The 21,405-nt window shown below is 37.9% G+C and overlaps 1 protein-coding gene across 1 annotated transcript; it reads right to left on the bottom strand.

The window, feature by feature from the left end:
• Window positions 1-15,832: 15,832 nt before the first annotated feature.
• LOC145632882 (uncharacterized) lies at window positions 15,833-16,792 on the bottom strand. The gene has a single exon (XM_081685211.1). The coding sequence runs from the start codon at window positions 16,790-16,792 to the stop codon at window positions 15,833-15,835; it is 960 nt and encodes a 319-aa protein (XP_081541337.1).
• Window positions 16,793-21,405: the final 4,613 nt, after the last annotated feature.

Below are 21,405 nucleotides of genomic sequence, written 5' to 3'. Positions count from 1 at the left end.
ACCATTAACATCAACTTGAGCATGCACCTCATCATCATGAACAAAAGGGGAAATAGAGTTGAGATCATTTATTCTAGGTTCACTTAAGGGATCATGTAACATATCATGGGAATTCATGCCAATATTAGAAGAATCAACACATTGCATATCAATATTAGAATCATGATTACCCTTATCATTAAACATCCCTAGAAAACCAAACATAAAAATCCTAAGCATCATCAATTGACAATGCTCTAAATTCACCATCATGCATGCATTCAACTTCATTCTTGGTTTGCTCATTCAAACAAAAAAAAACAAATCTCACAAGCCTCATAAAGACTACAACAATTATAGTTTAAAAATTTCTCAAGTCTATTGAAATATTCACAAAAAGGCTCATTGTCAAATTGAGGAAATGATAGACATGCCATTTTTTTCACAAAATAAACAAAAATAAATTAAAGAAAAGTATATACAAAGACCTAAACTCAAGCAATCAAAAACACCAAACATAGACACCGTTCTCCGGCAACGGCGCCATTTTGACGAGGGGAAAACTAGGTCGTCATCTAATCTTCCCTTGGTCAAACTAAATTTATAAACACTTAACAAACCTAAATACAAGTATAGAGGCAAGTCAAGGGTCGAACCCAAAGGAACGGTAATGTTCAAGCACTTTCAATTATGCGCCTCAGTTAGGTCGAAATCGAGGGTAAGATGTAACACTAACAACTAAAAAAACAAGCAACGAAACAAATAAAACACTATGAACGGGGATCAACAAGTAATCATATAAATATCAACAACTTGGGAAGATCATGCCAGTCAAAGCTATCAATTGGAATCAAAGAGTTATCTCCTAATTGTTAAGCTAGGGTTCACTATGAATAACAAACTAAGAGAATCACAATTCAAACCAATCAATAATTGCAATTCCTAAATCAATTCATTAGCATTTACAATGCAATCTAGCATAGTTCTCAAGGCCTAATCGAATTACACACATGTAAACCTTCATTAATCACTTTAATCTCAACAATCAATCAACACAATTCCCAAATTAATCACAATTACTCAATCATACAAGTTTCACCCAATTCCTAGCCAACAACTATTCAAAAATCGTCACCTATCAACTAACAACTTTGGAAATCAAGAATCAACAATACATCAAACATCTAAATTAAACCAAACTAACATGAAATTAAACAAAGCAATGAGGTGAGATAGAGTTAGCAATGCTCATTGATAATAGAGAAGATCTTCAACACAATTGTCACCCTTGTATCTTCAATCTCTCAGTCACCATTGAAATCCCTCACTTTCTCTCTCTAAAACTACTCCTAATCTAGAGAGAGAGACTCCAAAACAACCTAATCCTCCTTAGAGGAGAGAGAAACTATTCTAAAACTAAAGAATTACATGTATAAAGACTAAAGAAAACCGTACAATACGTAACCAAATGGAGAAAATAAATGAAATTGCAGGTAAAACCCAGAAAGTCACGCCCGCGGAGAACTAGGCCTGCCCACGGAGGAGAACACCCCCAAGCCCGCGCCCGCGGCCAGACCGCGGCAAGTTACTGCTCGAATTTGGCTGATTTGAGGTGCAGACACCCGCGCCCGCGGCTGCTTGCTAGGCTGCTGGGTGGTGCGGCCTTGGTGCGTGGCTGCAGCGTTGGTGATGCACATGGCTGCTCGGGCAGCTTGCTTGGGGCAGCTTCTTGGTGTTTTATAAGCGCGCTTGGTTGCTTTACTTGCATGCTTAGCTTCTTAAACTCGGCTCCGTTGAATTCCTTGAATGCGCTTGAGCTCCCTCCTTGATGGTTAAATCTGAGAAACTCGACACACTTATAAAACAAGCCAAATAAATGGTGAAGCGAGAGAGATAGCTGAGAAATGAATAGAATAATAAGAAAACCATTTAAAGCACGCATTTCTCTAAACTTACACGCAAACACGCAAATCAAGCATTATTCCCTAAAAACACGACATAAACAACTAAAAACGAGCATAAAAATATGAAGAAATCCTAGCCTAAGCGTGCCATAAATGGCACGCATCAGTGTCTTTAAGAAGATCAAATCATATCTCGCTAACCCTCCTGTATTAGCACCAGCACTCCCAGGAATTCCTCTTAGGTTGTACTTAATTGTTACCAAAGTGACAATTGGGGCTATGCTCGCACAAGAAGTAGACGGAAAGGTAAAAAGCCATCTACTATCTAAATAAAAAGATGCTCGAGTATGAAATACTCTATAAACCACTTGAGAAATTATGCCTCGCATTGGTGTGGGCCACAACCAAGTTATGACATTACATGCTCGTTCATACGGTCTTCGTAGTATCTCGAATGAATCCACTAAGTATCCTTTCGAGAAATCTACACTAAATGGGCGAATATCAAGATGGATAGTCAACTTAGCCCAATTAGATGTAAGGTTCATGCCTCAAAAGGCTATTAAAGGATCCGTGGTCTCAGATTTCTTTGTGGATTTTCCAATAGAAGATTCAACGCCTATACATGAGAAAGATTTTCCAGACGAAGACTTGATGGTAATAGAAGATGATACTTGGACTCTCTACTTCGATGGAGCCTCTAACCAAAAGGGATGTAGTGTAGGGGTACTTTTGGTATCACCTAAAGAAGAACATGTTCCAATCTCCATAAAGCTAGATTTCAACGTTACCAACAACGCTGGAGAATACGAAGCATGCGTGGTAGGCCTCAAAACTGCATTGGCATTGGGAGTAAAGAAACTCCGAATTTTTGGGGACTCTTTGTTGATCATTGTAGACACCCATTTTTTCTCCCCAAAACCAAACCCGGTGATGAGTAACTTTCGCGTTAAATCATAATCTAATGAAGCGAAAGTGTGGAAAGTTTAGTGTTGCGGATAGTTTTAATTTCTTTTCTCTTCTCTTTGTTTTTGAAAACTTATTTTAAGAAAACAGCCAATCTAGTTTGGTTGGTCCATGATATGGGTTCAATAGTAGTGTAGTTGGATGGGGCTTGACAAGAGCTTTCTAACGATATATTGTAAGCCCAATTCCGATGAATATTGAGGAAGTTATGGCCAAATTACTAAACTGGGCCAGGTTTGAGCCTTATATGCGGCCCAATGATCTAGGGGAGGGCTTAATATGATTTATCATTCCTAATGCAATTAGGAATGGTTTTAGTCTTCTAGATTCTTCTAGAAGGTTCTTTTTATTCCTAATTCAATTAGCATTGATAAATTGACTTTTATTGACTTTTCAGAATTTTAGTTAAAATCAAAGAACATTTTTGAGGAAAAGATACGATTTTATCCTCCTGTACGGCAAAATTTATCTGATTTTAGAAAACGCGTCAAAAACAGGATTAGCGCCTAACGCCAGACATTGGCGTCTGCCGCTAAGCCTGGCGCCTAGCGCTAATGTTGGCGCCTGGCGCCAACTTTGTTTTAGGTGCGCCAAGGCTCTGTTTCGATATTTTATCTTTTTGGCTAATTTTCTCTATAAATAACGTATTAAAAACTCCGTTTTAGATAACCAGATTTCATCTAAAAAACGAGATTTCACCTACAACCAGTTTTCATTCATCAATTTTCTCATTCTCTTTAATCGTTCACCATCTCTCTCTCTCTCCCTTTTTCTAAACTTGCTTTTCAAATACAAAATTCCGCATTCATTAGATCTAGAAACACCTAGCCATATTCGAAGTTGCCTTCGCCCTAGACGTGAAAGGTTTAATTTCTGAGGGTTTGGTCCCAAATCTCTCTTTCAATCATTTAATTTAATTGTTTGTTTATTATTTTTTCCTTGAAGTTACTAACGTGTGTATTTTGTTATTAGAAAGAGGTACGAGGCATCAAAGTAAGTACTTTAATGGTTTTTATTGATATTATGATATAGAAATCATGTCTAGGTTGATGTTATGATTCCTAGTATCATGTTTAGGGAAAAGGTTATAATATCAAATATGCTTATTATGATTCCTGCAATGCTTCCTATTCTCTTCCTAATATTTAAGATTGTTAGTATCATGTTAGGGTTAAAGATTTGATTTTTCATTGGTTAGTGACATGCTAGGGTTTGTTATTAATCTTGTTAGTATCATGCCTAGGATCTTGCTATGCTTTAACATGATTATTATTATTATTATTATTATTATTATTATTATTACTATCGTTATCGTTATCGTTATCGTTATCGTTATCGTTATCGTTATCGTTATCGTTATCGTTATCGTTATCGTTATCGTTATCGTTATCGTTATCGTTATCGTTATCGTTATCGTTATCGTTATCGTTATCGTTATCGTTATCGTTATCGTTATCGTTATCGTTATCGTTATCGTTATCGTTATCGTTATCGTTATCGTTATCGTTATCGTTATCGTTATCGTTATCGTTATCGTTATCGTTATCGTTATCGTTATCGTTATCGTTATTGTTATCGTTATCGTTATTGTTATTGTTATTGTTATTGTTATTGTTATTGTTATTGTTATTGTTATTGTTATTGTTATTATTATTATTATTATTATTATTATTATTATTATTATTATTATTATTATTATTATTATTATTATTATTATTATTATGTTGCTTGTTATTGTTTGATCACACCTTTTATGCATGTTTAAAAGGAATTTGTACTTGTGATCACGCTTAATAAGATAATTAATAATCTTGTTCAGTGTTAATATGATCGTAATTCAAGTGATCGCCAATAATAGATTTGTTTGTGCATTATATTCAACAACCATAGATAAACAGGTTTAGGGTAAACCTATTGATTTCATGTTAGTCAAAAAGCGCACATGAATACGATCAGAATAAAGTAGAGCCCTATTATTAGGGCAGGTTCAATCTCTTTTAGGTTTGATTTGAACCTTCATCCCCGAACCCTTATTTGGTTCAAGACCTTATGGAGTTGACGATCTCTTGGATCGTTAAGGGGTGTAACCTTCACCCTGTGAACGGTTTACAAGTTCCTAAAACTTGTTGGCGACTCTTTTGGTCTATCTTCTTTCCCTTTGGACGCCACCGTACTTTAGTGTATGATCAGATTGGGGTTCAAGCTAGGGGTTTAACACTTGAAATTTATTCCCCACAGTTTTTGGCGACTCCGCTGGGGAGGATTTCTATTTTAAATCCTGAATTTGTTTCGGAAATGATTTAGAATGAGTGGATGAGACTCGAAACGTTCTAAGTATTTCATGTGCAGAATTTTGATTAACATTATTGTCATATGCATAAAAAAGATCTCATTGGTAAGACCATCCGTAATGAGTTAAAAACATAGGATTTTACACGTAGGAAATTTGAGAAATATCTTTCACAACTAGGACCGAAATAACATCGCGCAAAACTGGAAAATTTTATCGAGCACAGAAAGCTGCTGAGGCATGTGGGAAGTAGCGCCAGGGGCCAGAGCATTGGCGCCAGACTTTTAGCCATAGTGCCAGAGGCCAGCATTGGCGCCAGGCGCTACAGTTAAAAACTGGCGCTAGTCTCTGTTTGCTGGGGTCAACCTCCCCCAATACCGAGCCAGAAATATGCCTTCTAATTTCGACCGGTTTTTCGTATTGTTTGCTCGATCCTAATTCCTGATTGAATTTTTTCTCACTTTTCTGAAACCCATATGTGTTCTACATATGGACATAACCCTCTGTGAATTCATGCTCCATATACCTGATTGAACGCTCTCTGCAACAAAGAGTACATCCGATAATGTTTAATTCACCAAACCATGGAAGCGAGTTTTTTCTAAAGCTCGCGGTGTCCCATCCACTCGCGGCAACCCTTCACGGTTAGGCTTCCGCGCGGTGCATCCGGACAATTAACCATGGACCCTCTATTGACTAAACCATATCCCGAACTTTAGAGAACTAGAGCCATGGTTAGGTTGCAAACTCATTGGATCATATTGTGCCTACTTGACTAATTGTGCATTATTTGTTGTGCATATACTATGTTTTTCTTAATCGTTTGTTTGACTTGTGTTGAGATTAAATAAATTAATGACTTAACTGGGCTAGATTGACTATCCATCTTGATATGCGTCCATTGAGTGTAGATTTCTCGAACAGATACTTGAGTGGATGTAATCGGGAGACTACGAAAACGCTATGCACCAACATGTAATGTCTTAACTTAGTTGTGGCCCACACTAAGGCGCGACAAAATTTCTCGAGCGGTGTATAGCGTGTTTCTTATTCGAGCATCTTTTTAATTAGGTAATAGATTGCGTTCTCTTTGCTTTCTATTTCTTGTGCTAGCATGGCTCCCATTGTCTCTTTGGTAACCGTCAAATATAACCTAAGAGGTATTCCGGGAAGTGCTGGCGCTAATACGGGAAGATTTGCGAGATAGGCTTTGATCTTTTCAAAGACTTTTTGACACTCGTCATCCCATATTACTAGTACATTCTTCTTGAGCTTCTTGAAGATTGGTTCACATATTGTCGTTAGTTTTGATATGAACCTACTTATGTATTGCAACCGGCCAATAAATCCTTGAATCTGCTTCTCAGTCTTTGGCGGTGGCATTGATATGATTGCTTTAATCTTGGTTGGATCTACTTCTATTCCTCTAGAACTTATGACGTATCCCAAGAGCTTGCCTGAGGTGACTCCAAAAGCACATTTTGATGGATTCAACCTCATGTTATATTTTCTTAGCCTTTCGAAAAATTTCCTTAAGGCTACTTGATGGCCTGGACGGTCTTTTGATTTTACAATCATGTCGTCGACATATACCTCGACTTCTTTGTACATCATGTCATGGAGTAAGGCAGTTGCTGCACGTTGGAAAGTAGCACCCGTGTTTTTCAACCCGAATGGCATTACCGTGTAGTAGTAAGTGCCCCATGGTGTTATAAAGGTTGTTTTCTCCATGTCTTCTTCTGCCATGAGAATCTGGTTGTACCCTGTGTATCCATCCATGAATGAGAGAAATACGTGATTTGCCGTGTTGTCTACCAGAATATCAATGTGTGCCAAAGGGAAGTCGTCCTTTGGACTTGCCTTATTTAGATCTCGATAGTCAACACACATCCTTACCCTTCCGTCTTTCTTCGGAACTAGGACGACGTTGGCGACCCATTCGGGGTATTTGGATACCTTGATGAAACCTGCAGTTATTTGTTTTTGAACTTCTTCTTTTATTTTAAGTGCTACGTCGGGTTTCATTCGACGCAACTTTTGTTTTACAAGTTTCATTCCTGGAATTAGTGGTATAGTGTGTTGAGCTATCTCTCTATTAATGCCTGGCATATCTTCATATGACCAAGCAAATACATCGATAAATTCTTTAAGTTAATTAAATCGGTTCTTTCTTGTTTATTCAATTTTAGTCCGATTTTAACTTCTTTTTTATGAGTTGAATCATTCGAGATGTCAACTGTTTCAGTTTCTTCAATTACCGGTGTTTTCTTTTCGAGTGTTTCCATTGCTTTAATAATTTCTTTGTCTTTTTCATCGTTCGCTAAGCAATGCTCGCCATCTTGGGTTAGAGAAGAACACGATAAGTAAGGAGAATGAGAAATATTATTACACTCTGAGATCATTACATCAAAGAGTGATATGTCCTTAGGGACTGGATCACTAACTATCCTAGGAGAAGGAATACTAGGGGGAGGTGCTACTACTAAAGACTTAGAAGACTCTAAAGGGGAAGACTCTGACTCGGACTCTGACTCAGACGACTCTTCAAACATCGGTCCTTGCCCTATCGTGATTGATATCTTCCTTCCGCTTGGAGTAGTCACTTTGATAGTCTTGCGCCACCCTTGTAGTGAGCCTTCGGCTGGAGTAATTAGCTTCGAGGGGTCGAAACTTTCAGTTTGTAGGACTGTTTGAATGAGCGAGGAGTTATCCTCTTTATAAGTTGGCTCATTCTTTTCTTGCCCAAACAGTAATCCCATGACGCTAAAGTCAAAGCATGGGGGTGCTTTCTCCTTGTGGACGGGAGTTGGGATTTCATCAGTGAAGTAGCAATCCAAGAAAATCTTGAATCCTGGTTGTCTTATGCTGTTTACAACAAATGGCTCGGGAAATTCATGGCATGGATAGTCCTCTCCATCCTTTAAGAACTGACCATTAAGCGTAAGAGGGTACTGATCCATTGAAATTGATTTCATTTGAATGCGAGCGTCCCTACGTGCTTTCGACTTTTCCTGGGCTAGCTTGAGATCTTTCCGAGTAGGTTCGAAACCAAGTCCGAAAGTATCTAACTTAGGGAGGCCGGGTAACTCCAGCGATTTTGCTATCCCTTTCTTCTTTCCTAGGGTCATCCCAGGGAAGTGTCCTTGTTTCTTCAGCATGGCGTTGACGGTCACGTTGGAATGGGGGTCATGGCAAAGAGATGTCCTTTCATCCTCCTGGATTAAGGAGACTTCTTCGTTAAAGCCCCATAGGTCTTCATCATCTTCGTCGTGCTCCACATTAATGATTGGATTTTCTATGGATTTGATTCTCATTGGCGAAGCAACGATAGTGATTGGAATTCCTCCAACTATGGCTTTTACTTGTTGGTGGAGAGATGAAGGGACGACCTTTAGATCATGAAGCCAAGGGCGTCCCAACAACAAGTTGAATGAGGCTTTGATGTCCACTACTTGAAAAGTAGTAGCATGTTCTATTGCTCCTGCCGTTACATTTAGGGTTATTTTGCTAAGAGCTTGACGGCGAGTATTATCGTAGGCTCTTATTCCTTGTGTGGACGGAGTTAAATCTTCGTCCCTTATGCCGAGCATCCTCGCAGTTCTAAGTGGACAGACATTGATAACCGATCCATTGTCTACAAGAGTCATGGGAACATTCATCCTTTTGCAGACTACCGTGAGGTTTAATGCCTTGTAATGTTTGTCACCTTCTTGGGGTAAATCTTTGTCAGAAAAGGTGATCAAATTAATCGAACTAGGAAGGTCACTTGTGAGGAAGTTGGCCAGTCCCTCAGGAGTAGTGTCAGAATCTATCCCGATTTTATCCAAGGCATTCATTACAGCCAACCTATGCTCTCGAGATGTTGCCAGAAGTTTCCACACATTCATCTCAACTTTTGTCTTCTTAAACTGTTTAACAATGTCGTTGTCTTCGATGATAGGTATGGGAACTTGATGTGTGGTGGGCATAGGTTGTGTTGAAACGGGAGGTTGCATTCTCCCGGATCTTGTGAGGACATCTATTGATGAATCTTCTTCAGCCCAAATGTCATATGTGGTGTATGACACAGAAGGTGAAGGTCCTACTATGTCCTTTAGATAGACATCTTCTTCATCACTGTCCCAAACTCCATTGATGGTTATATCCACTTCATGTCTAGGTTGATGTTATGATTCCTAGTATCTGTAGGGAATAATTTCAAGCCTTTAATCCCACTATCTTGAACCCCACTGTGATCATACACTAAAGTACGGTAGCGTCCAAAAGGGAAGAAGATAGAGCAAAAGAGTCGCCAACAAGTTTTTTAGGAACTTGTAAACCGTTCATAGGATGAAGGTTACACCCCTTAACGATCCAAGAGATCGTCAACTCCATAAGGTCTAGAACCAAATAAGGGTTCGGGGATGATGGTACAAATCCAACCTAAAAGAGATTGAACCTGCCCTAATAATAGGCCTCTACTTTATTCTGTTCGTATTCATGTGCGCTTTCTGACTAACATGCAATCAATAGGTTAACCCTAAACCTGTTTATCTATGTTGGTTGAATATTAATGCACAAATAAACTATTATTGGCGATCACTTGAATTATAATCGCAATTAACCCTAACAAGATTATTAATATCTTATTAAGCGTGATTGCAAGTACCAAATTCCCTTTAACATGCAATAAAGGTGATCAAGCAATAATAAAAAAAATATCAAGCAACATAATAAATAACCAATATCATGAATAATAATTATAATTATCATAAAATAATCATCATCAAAATAATAATAATAATGATAATAATAATAATAATATTCATAATCATTATCATGTTAATGTTAATGCATAATAGAAAAAGCAAGATCCTAGGCATGATATTAACAAGATTAATAACAAATCCTAGCATGTCACTAAGCAATAAAAATCAAATCTTTAACCCTAACATGATACTAACAATCATAAATATTAGGAAGAACATAGGAAGCATCGCAGGAATCATATTTAATATTAAAAATACCCTAGACATGATACTAGGAATATCATAATAACAATTTAAACAAGATTTCTACATCATAATATCAATAAATCAATAAAGTACTTACTTTGATGCCTCATACCTCTTTCTAATAACAAAATACACACGTTAGTAACTTCAAGGAAAATAATAAACAAAACAATTAAATTAAATAATTGAAATAGAGATTTGGGACCAAACTCTCAGAAATTAAAACCTTTCACGTCTAGGGCGAAGGCAACTTCGAATATGGCTAGGTGTTTCTAGATCTTGCGAATGCGGAATTTTGTATGAGAAAACAAAGTTTAGAAAGAATGAAAGAGAGAGATGAATGAATTAAAGAATACTAAAGAAAAACTTGTGAATGAGGAGAATTGATGAATGAATGGAGAGAATTGGTGAATGAATGGAGAGAATTGGTGAATCTTGATGAATCAAAACAGAGTTTTTAATACGATACTTATAGAGAAAATCAGCCAAAAAAGATAAATTAACAAAACAGAGTCAGACGCTCAGGAAACAGAGCTGGCGCCAGGCACCAGCACTAGCGCCAGGCGCCAGGCCTGGTTTCAGGCGCCAAGGCCTGGGGTCAGACGCCAAGCTTAAATTTAACGCGTTTTCGAAAATCTGATAAGTTTACCGTACTGGAGGATAAAATTATATAATTTCTTCGAAAATGCTATTTGATTTTGATTAAAACTCTGAAAAGTCAACAAAAGTCAATTTATCAATGCTAATTGAATTAGGAATGAGGAGAACCTTCTAGAAGAATCTAGAAGACTAAAACCAATCCTAATTGCATTATGAATGATAAATCATATTAGGCCCTCCCCTAGATCATTGGGCCGCATATAAAGCTCAAACCGGGCCTAGTTTAGTAAATTGGCCATAACTTCCTCAATATTCATCGGAATTGGGCTTATAATATATCGTTGGAAAGGTATTTGCAAGCCCCATCCAACTACACCACTATTGGTCCCATATCATGGACCAACCAAACTGGATTGACTGTTTTCTTAAAATAAAGCTTTCAAAAACAGAGAGAAGAGAAAATAAATAAAAACTTTCCGCAACACTAGACTTTCCACACTTTCACTTCATTCGACTATGATTCGACGTGAAAGGTACTCATCACTGGGCTTGGTTTTGGGGAGACACAAATGGGTGTCTACAGTATCATGTTTAGGGAAAAGGTTATAATATCAAATATGCTTATTATGATTCCTGCGATGCTTCCTATTCTCTTCCTAATATTTATGATTGTTAGTATCATGTTAGGGTTAAAGATTTGATTTTTCATTGCTTAGTGACATGCTAGGGTTTGTTATTAATCTTGTTAGTATCATGCTTAGGATCTTGCTATGCTTTAACATGATTATTATTATTATTAATTATGATTATTTTTATCATTATTATTATTATTATTATTATTATTATTATTATTATTATTATTATTATTATTATTATTATTATTATTATTATTATTATTATTATTATTATTATTATTATTATTATTATTATTATTATTATTATTATTATTATGCTGCTTGTTATTGCTTGATCACTCCTTTTATGCATGTTTAAAGGGAATTTGTACTTGTGATCAAGCTTAATAAGATAATTAATAAACTTTTTCAGGGTTAATATGATCATAATTCAAGTGATCGCCAATAATAGATTTGTTTGTGCATTATATTCAACCAACATAGATAAACAGGTTTAGGGTAAACCTATTGATTGCATGTTAGTCAGAAAGCGCACATGAATACGATCAGAATAAAGTAGAGGCCTATTATTAGGGCAGGTTCAATCTCTTTTAGGTTGGATTTGTACCTTCATCCCTGAACCCTTATTTGGTTCAAGACCTTATGGAGTTGACGATCTCTTGGATCGTTAAGGGGTGTAACCTTCAACCTGTGAACGGTTTACAAGTTCCTAAAACTTGTTGGGGACTCTTTTTCTCTATCTTCTTTCCCTTTGGACGCCACCGTACTTTAGTATATGATCACAGTGGGGTTCAAGCTAGGGGTTTAACACTTGAAATTTATTTCCCACAGTTTTTGGCGTCTCCGCTGGGGAGGATTTCTATTTTAATTCCTGAATTTGTTTCGACAATGATTTAGAATGAGTGGATGAGACTCGAAACGTTCTAAGTATTTCATGTGCGTAATTTTGATTAACATTATTTTCATATACGTAAAAAAGATCTCATTGGAAAGACCATTTGTAATGAGTTAAAAACATAGGATTTTACACGTAGGAAATTTGAGAAATATCTTTCACAACTAGGACAAAAATAACACCGCGCGAAACTGGAAAATTTTATCAAGCACTGAAAGCTGCTGAGGCATGTGGGAAGTAGCGCCAAGGGCCAGAGCATTGGCGCCAGACTTATAGCCGTAGCGCCAGACACCAGCATTGGCGCCAGGCGCTACAGTTAAAAACTGGCGCCAGTCTCTGTTTGCTGGCGCCAACCTCCCCCAATACCGAGCCAGATATATGCCTTCTAATTTCGACCGATTTTTCGTATTGTTTGCTCGATCCTACTTCCTGATTGAATTTTTTCTCACTTTTCTGAAACCCATATGTGTTCTACATATGGACATAACCCCCTCTGGGAATTCATTCTCCATCTACTTGATTGAACGCTCTGTGCAACAAAGAGTACATCCGAGAATGTTGAATTCACCAAACCATGGAAGCAAGTTTTTTCTAAAGCTCGCGGTGTCCCATCCACTCGCGCCAACCCTTCACGGTTAGGCTTCCACGCGGTGCATCCGGACAATTAACCATGGACCCTCTATTGACTAAACCATATCCCGAACTTTAGAGAACTAGAGCTATGGTTAGGTTGCAAACTCATTGCATCATATTGTGCCTACTTGACTAATTGTGCATTATTTGTTGTGCATATACTATGTTTTTCTTAACCATTTGTTTGACTTGTGTTGAGATTAAATACTCCCTCCGTAACGTTTTACTCGCAACAATTACTATTTTTAGCCGTAACACATTACTCGCAACAAAGAAAATTATTTCTTATTATGGTATGTTTTTAATGGTGAAATGACTATTTTACCCTTAGTTATTTCTGCATTTGTTTTTTTAAATCCCTAAACACTACTTATCTAACTTATAATCAAATACACTTAACCTAATCAAATCTAACCATTCCCACCAAAAATTACCCACCCCTTTCTGATTTCATTAGAAATCATTCAACTCCCCAACTCCCAACTACCAGAATTGAATGAAGATCAATCAATTCTCCTCGTTCATGGTGCCTAGACTCTCCTTATTCTGGAGAATTCTCCAGATGAACATTATAAACCCTAGATCTACTCTATTTCCCTCCTTTCTCTCTCATCTTCATCCTCTGTTCTCTCTCTTGAGTGAAACCCTAATTCTCCCTCTATTGTCTCTGTTTAATTTTCTGTCAAAATGAGTTCTAAAAAAGCAAAGAAAGAGTCCCAAATTAGTCCAAAAAAGGGTGAGGAATCCACTATGTACATCGCTCGTAGGGGATCTGGTGTTATCAAACCAGGTCGTCGCTGTTCTTCTTCATTTTCTCGGTACTCTGGAGGCAAAATTGGGGCCAAATTAAATTTTTCCAGCGACGAGGAGGAAGTTCTGGAAGTAGATCCGGTGCAGGCCGTCCCTGTTCCGGCGGAGGTGGTTGCTGAACTACCTCCTCCTGCCGTTGAAGTTGTCGGTGCTGAGAAAACGTCGAAGGAAAGCCCCAAAAATGCTGCTCCAGACACCGTGGTGACGCGTGAGAAGGTTTCAGGCGACGGCGCGTCTCCACGGGGACAGAAGAGGCCTAGATCTGTCTGGAAGGACGACTACAGTGACTGGGATCCCTGATACATGGCGTATTTGAGGGACAATTACCCTCATGACTTTCCCCCAAATCTCTGAGCATGCAGCGTAACTATTACTAAAACCTAATTTTATGAATTTTGCTTAAATATGAGTCCCTTTGATTGATTTTTGGTTGTGATTTTCATTCCTTGTTTGATATCGTTGGATAAAACTGTTGTTTTTTTGTTTTTTGTGTACAAAATAAACAATTGTGGCTGTTTTGTCCTGTATTTATGTTGGGTATGGTTGTTGGTTGTACTTGTTGAGTTGAATTTGTTTATTTCGTATTGGCATTGTTGGTGATTGTGGTTATAAATTGGGGGTGTTGCCTCATGTGCTTATGCTGGTTGAAATTGTTGGTTTGGGTAATGGAAATTTGTTGTTGTTTTGTTATATTAGGCACTTGACTTGAATTCATTGCCTACTTGTTGTTTGGTTATATTGTTAGCATGAATTTTTGTTGTGATTTTAAGTTGGGATTGCTTTGGTTTTTGTTACTGCCTCTGAGTTGCTTGGCTTGTGTGGTTTTATTTACAGCATGGTATATGAATAGGCTGTTGTGGATTGGTTATTGTTGATATGAGTCTGTAGTGATGTAACTTGGAGATGTTTTGATGTATGGTTGATGACCTTAACAGTGGTGATTTAGCCTTTGAAATACTCTGGTTTGATGTGTGTTGATGTTGTTGCCTATGAGTCCCCACAGTTTCAGTGAGTCCCTCTCATTGGTATTTTGTGATGATGCATTGAGTCCCTCTACCCATATTGCATCATAGTTGTAGGTTTTCCAAATGATGAAGGGACTCTTATGACTTGAGCCCATTACTTATGGGAGCTCCAACATCTTTTAACAGGGGATGTTGTTGAGGTGCCTGTTAATGGTGGCTAATATGGTTAAAGGCTAATATGGTTAAACCAATCCCATCTGATGGAAAAAAGAGACAATAACCATGCCATACTTTAAACACAGTGTCTACTTGTTAATGCTATGATTTCATTTGGCCAAAAAATTGTAGATTGTACATAATTTCATTTCAATAATAACTACCTACTAAGACTGCCTACCTACTCTATTTAACAAAATACACCTAACCATTACAAAACAAACAAAAACTTAGTTTTCAAGTTAATGGTTATGTGTGGCAGTCTTTGGTCTTCTGACTTGGTTGCTGATGAGTCCTTCATTTACAAAAAATTACTTGTTGTCTTGTTCATTTACAAAAAGTTTCATGTTCTTACTTGCTTATGTGAACCTCAATATGTATCTACTTCCATATCTTCACTTTCTGGTTGAGGTCCTGTGGTTGGAACAAAGAGGGTGTTAAGATATTGCACTGTGTCTGCAATTAGTGTCCTGTCTACCTTCCAAATGTCCTCCAAAGTCCCTTGCCTGTCTTGCCTTGCTTTTCCCATGTGTGGTGGATTGAAGTTGTTCCCACCTTGTTTTTCCAACACCTTAATCATGCAAGCCAATAGTGTGATCCAAGTGTACCTATTTAGTGTTGGATCAAACAACTCAAATGCCTCTGCCACTTTCTCAATTAGCTCATCAATATTTGTTGGGAATGACTGGTATTGTATGGATTGAATTGCCTTGAACAAACCTAGGTCCAACACATTAAGGTCTGGTGATTGGGCAGGTTGGAAAACAAATTGAATGTTAAACCCATTAGCTTGTGTTGCTGCCAAAAACTCTTCATCTCTTGGTACTTGATGTGGCCTAGCATTATCCCATTGTATGATAATATTCTTTGATAATTGTGCTGGCCATTGTGCATGAATTGTTGGGATGATTTTGTCTAAAATCATGTGCCTGATAGCTTCTTTGTTCACATTCTGAATTGCTTTAGTCCCCATTGTGCCTGCTTCTCTATTTTTGCTTTTCTTTTTTGCCCTCTCATTTTCACAAAAGGGAACAAACCATACTTTCTTGAGTTTATAAGAGTCCCATCTGCAGCATAAAGTGGTTTGCCCACCATTCCCATGAACATTGCCTTTATCTTAAATCTTTTAGACTGTTGTGCTCTGTATGGGACTTCTTCATTTGGGGTTAGATAGAAAGTCCTTGTCTCTGAGTTTAGGTAGAACCACTTCTCATTAATGTGTATGTGATGTTGCATATCCATAATTGTAGGGTCCCCCTCACTTGGAATTGGATGAATGTGTTGCAAAACCCACTTAAGCCTTGCAACTTTGTGATTTTCTGATAATGCTGGGTGATTACATGTTGACACTGCCCTAAGTCTGCCCCTTTTATTCAACCTGTGTATCACCATATGATTGACATGTAGAGAAGCAGCATAGCTTCTGTTTGTGGTTCTCTTGTAAAGTGGTACAGACATAAGCCACTCATCAGAGTATTCAAATGGCTTGCGACCAGTTTTCCCTAACTTTTTGATTCTGACATCCACTACTTCTCCCAGTTGCATGTGTTGGTTAATTACTTTTAGCCACCTGCTTGTAGTAGATTTGTGTACATGATGTTTCTTTGCCAAAGAGGTCAGCATTCCTCTTGGTAGTGTGTCACCTACCATATTAAGCAGAATATCATCAACAATCTGCCTTTTCTCTTCAATGTTTAATTCTCTGCTGCTCCTCACAAATAATTGTTGCTGATTTTGTTGCTCTGTATCTGTTTCTGATTCTGCTGATGAGATGTCTTCATGTTGTTGCTGCTGAGTTGCCTCTTGAGTTTCTGACCCAGAAGAACTAGAATTCTCTTCCATCACCAATTCCTGCTCCATGAGCAGTTGGTTTATGTTGAAAAAAACATCCAACATTTCTGCCATGAGTCCCTTATTTTTTTTCAGATTTGATGGTAGGTGATGAAGTGGAGGTGACTTGCCTTTTTTTGGGAGCTTTCAGTGGAGCCTAATTCGTGTACAAATTCACTAATGCTGCTACTACTAACACAGCAATTAGGAATTAGGACTAATTTCATATTATGGTTTTTGTAATTTTCAAACAGTTGGTGTTATTCTGGGTTGTATCCTCTAACTTCTGATTTTGAAGAATTCTAATCCCTCCCCCCCAAAAAAAAACCCTCCTGTGTTTGAATGAGGGTCTTGAATGAAACAGGTACTCATTTTTATAAGGAGTTTTTGATTGGTAAAATTGTTGCTTTTGCTGCCTTTTGAAATATTTTTGAATTGCTTTTAAAATTTCTGAATTTTTTGGGGGAAAATTGAAAATTTTGGAGGCTAAAAAAATTGCCTCCCAAACCCCCCCCCCCTTTACGTGAATAAGAGAAGGAAAAAAGAGGGAAAATAACAACAAGGCCACATGGCCTTCACTAAAAAAGGGACCACCTTTTTTTCCCTCCTTTTTTTTACTCTACTAATCACATGAACTTTACTTTAATTTACTCCCTTAAAAACTTTTTTCTAGGAGTCCGTTCTTTCCTAGTTTGTTGCGAGTAAAACGTTACGGAGGGAGTAAATTAATGACTTAAAGAACTTTGCCTAATTAATTAATTAATTAATTAATTTGCGTCAATAAAGTCTAATATTTTAATCAGAATTGACCTAGTACGACTTTAGGCATACCCAGTTGATTAATAACACCGAAAATAGTCCCAGATTGAATCTCCAGCATTGGCGCCAAAGTCTGGACCGTAGCGCCACCCTGTGGAGTGTGGCGCCTGGCGACAGCTCCGTCGTCTGGCGCCAAGCTACACAGTGCGACGCCAGTCCTGTCGTTTGGCCGACAGTTCGGATTATTGATCGAGTCTTCACCTAGTGTCTAATTGACCAGTTTACTAATTAATGCGGTCAATTTTCGCTGTCAATAACACTTTGTTAAGTCATTAATTGATTCTAGTCACATAAGCTAGCCACATGGTCATGACACGAGTCTAAGTATGTCACCTACACTCACTAGTCTTAGCACGCACTTCGAGTACATACCACCATGACCTTGTCTTAAGTTCATGCATGAGTCGGTTTTTTTTCCGTCATTTGAGTTGGGGGTACATTCTATTCCTAATTCTTCATATCCCTCCATCTAAATCATTTTTCTTCACATTCTATTCTAATCTTTCTTCACTTCCTCCATCCATTGCATGTTGAATAAAGTTTGAGTTAAATAATTAACAATGAATATCTCCAAATTCCTTTTCCACAGTACTTGGTCGAGGAGAGAAGGGCGATTAATCAAGGACAACCTCTTTATTCAAGTTTCCCTTTTTGATAAACCAATTCGTCAAAAGAGTAAGGCTAAAAAGATAATGGCAACTCAAGAAGAAGTCAATGAGCTTAGTAACCAACTGGTTACCATGACTGAAACACTGAAGCTTCTCACACTTAAGGTCGATGATCCCGTGAAGCAACAACAAATGAACCTTATGCAAGAAAGTTTGAGAAAGTTATCTAGTGACTATAAATTTCAGGGCATGAGTTCACAAGGGGTCTCGCTGGACAAGGAACTTCTTCCACATAAGTTCAACGCCAATGACATCCCTAAATTCGAGGCAACAGATAACCCTTACTTTCATCTAAGAGCTTTCGAAACTATAAATTCGAGGCAACATTAAGGGTATCGATAAGAAGGTTTTCCCCTCTTTGTTCTCACTATCTCTTGAAACTGTTTGCCAACAATGGTTCTTCTCCCTTTACAAAGAGAAAACCTCTACCTGGGAATCGATAGTAAACGCTTTCATTGATAGGTACAAGTGCAATATTCAAGTTGAAACCGACTATACAGAACTTGAGATACTAAGACAAAACGAGAATGAAGGCTTTACTTCTTTCTTTAATAAATGGAGGGAAACTTCCGCTAAGATGATTGAGGTGCCCACTGAAAAAGAATCTGTGAGAATGTTTATCAAGAATCTCCAAGTTAAGTATTCGAAGCATTTAAAATATCAACACAACCTGAATATTTTCAAGGCCGTTTATGACATCTAAATTGAAATCGGAGATGACCTCTCAAAACAAAAAGCTGCTAACAATAGTAACCACGGTGGCTGGAAATGAAAGAAGAACGACAATCCTTCTTCTTCCGAAAACGCCCACTCTAGTAACAATGTTAGTACCTTTGATCTAAGTGAAGTTTTAGCCATGGATAACAAAGGATCTAAGAAGCAACTAAGGAAAGACTTCACCTCCATTGGGATGAGCTACGATACTGCCTTCGATCGACTCCATGCCAAAGGACTCATTACTCCCATTGGACCTATTCAAGATCCCGCACCTGAAAAGAGATTGCCTAGTTGGAATCCAGATGAACACTGTAAGTACCATCAAGGTAGGAGTCATGCTACTGAGAGTTGTTGGAAGCTAAAGGAGGTTATCTGTAGGCGTCGTTCGAAGTGCGCCTACGTTAAAAGCATGTTGTGAATATGCTTGGCACTCATAGGAAGTGGGAATTGACATAATACGATTAGGGACAAGGAAAGTAGGGAGCCGCCAACAAGTTTTTTAAGGGACTTGTAAACCGTTCACGGATCATAAAAGGCAACCACGAATAAGGGACAACGATAGGCAACAACGATTGACCCGTGAAAGTTATACCCCATTCATAATACATGAGATTACTAACTCCATATGGTTCGGAACCACGAAAGGAGGATCGAGGATGATGGTACGAAGTGAGTCATGGAGTCACATTCGCCCGTATTGGCCTCTACTCGATTTTTATATTGAAAAGCATTCCTGTGATCTCAAAGGAATACAAACAAAATATTCAATTCGCTCCAAACTATTATTTAACTAAATTGGTTGAATATTAATGCACACATAATTCTAAAATATTTGTGATCACTTGAATTAATTAACAAGATTAAAAGGAACCTAAACCTGTTGTCCAAATTATCTTATTAGGCGTCATTTTCAATTACATATTCCCTTTAACATGAAATATGGTGATCAATAAATATAATAAAATAAACATTAATATTGGAAGCAGTTTAATCACAATTCCAACAACATAAAATCGTTAGAAAAATAATAGAAATAAAAGAAACATGATTCTTACTTTGATTCTGTTTGTTTGCAACTACAAAATAATAAACGAGTTTGTAACTTCAAGAAAATAATAAAACAACAATTAAATTAAATTAAATAAAGTAGAGTTGATTTGGGGCTAAACCCTCAAACAGTTCTACCTTTCACGCCTTGGCTTAAGGACAGAACCACGAGTAAAGTATGGACTCCTTTGAGCACTTGAAGAAGGAATTTTGAAGTGAAAAGGGTAGGATAGTGTTTAGGCTAAAGCATAGAAGAGAGAAAAATAAATCAGAGAATTAATTGATGCCCTGTACATCAGAAATGAGGGGGTATTTATAGGGAAAATGTGCTGAGGGAGCACACAGAACCCTAAAATGATAAAAACCCTTAAAAAAGTATCACGTGACACGGCAAACTGTACCGTGACACGGGACGTCCCACCGTCAGACGGCACACTTTCCCGTGTCACGGTACATTTTTAGTGTGACAGGGGAAATTTTCAAAAAACGGGATAGAAAACGCGTTAAGGGTTTAAGCGGAAAAGACACGGAATGTCCCGTGTCACGGCAGACTTCCCGTGTCACGGGAAATCCCACCGTTAGACGGGAAATTCTTGCCTGTTTTTCCGTCTAAATACATTTTTAACCCTAATTTCATTCGACATTTTAAGTGCTGATTGATAATTTCGGGCCTTTTCTGACTTATTATCATTTGGGCTAAAATAAGAAAATAATTAAATAAAAATAAATAAAAGGTTTGGGCCAAAAAATGATAAAACAATAAAATAAAAAAGGTTTGGACTAAAATTAAATAATAAGTTTGGGCTGAAATTAAAACTATGCTTTTACCAAACATCAAGACTAATCCATGGACTGTTCAAAAATATGAATTTAATCAAATACGATTTTTTAAGCACTCTCGGGACACTACTAGAAAAGGGCCAATTTCCGACCGAATTATGCCGACGGACTTGATTTTCCGTCGCAAATCCTATCATCAACGACGAATTTAAGTTTGTCGTTAATTTCGGTCGGAAAATAAAGTTTCTGACGGAAAATTCCTGGCAAATTTTCCGACGGAATTAGTTTCGGTCGGAAAATATAGTTAGACAAAGTCAAGGGTTTTTTTTTTTTGAATTCATTTGCTACGAAAGGAAAAAAAGGGGAAGAGAGAGGAAGAAAGAAAAAAAAGGAGATCCGCCGCCGTCGAAGAGGAAACGTCGCCAGCCGTTCGCCGCAACCGGAGATCCGTCGCCGCGTCGGTCGAAACGCCCTTCCGTTGGTCGGCCGCCGGTAAGTGTAGGTTTTGTTTTGTTTTTTTTTTTAATTATAAACACGCCTCCACTCACCACCGTTTGCTGTCAACAGCCACCACTGCGCCGGTCAGAGGTCCCGCGTCGCCCAACCACGCTGTTCTCCGCCGGCGGTAAGTTGTTTTGTGGTATTTTTTTTTTTTTT

Source organism: Chenopodium album, chromosome 5, assembly GCF_948465745.1.
Source record: "Chenopodium album chromosome 5, dcCheAlbu1.1, whole genome shotgun sequence".
Classification (NCBI taxonomy): Eukaryota; Viridiplantae; Streptophyta; class Magnoliopsida; order Caryophyllales; family Amaranthaceae; genus Chenopodium; species Chenopodium album.
The sequence above is the reverse complement of the archived record's forward strand: the minus strand, read 5'-3'. Positions and strand labels throughout refer to the sequence as shown.

Bases quoted from the DNA above. Each gene is read 5' to 3' on its own strand.
- LOC145632882 (XM_081685211.1), bottom strand. From the start codon at position 16,792: ATGGCAGAAATGTTGGATGTTTTTTTCAACATAAACCAACTGCTCATG.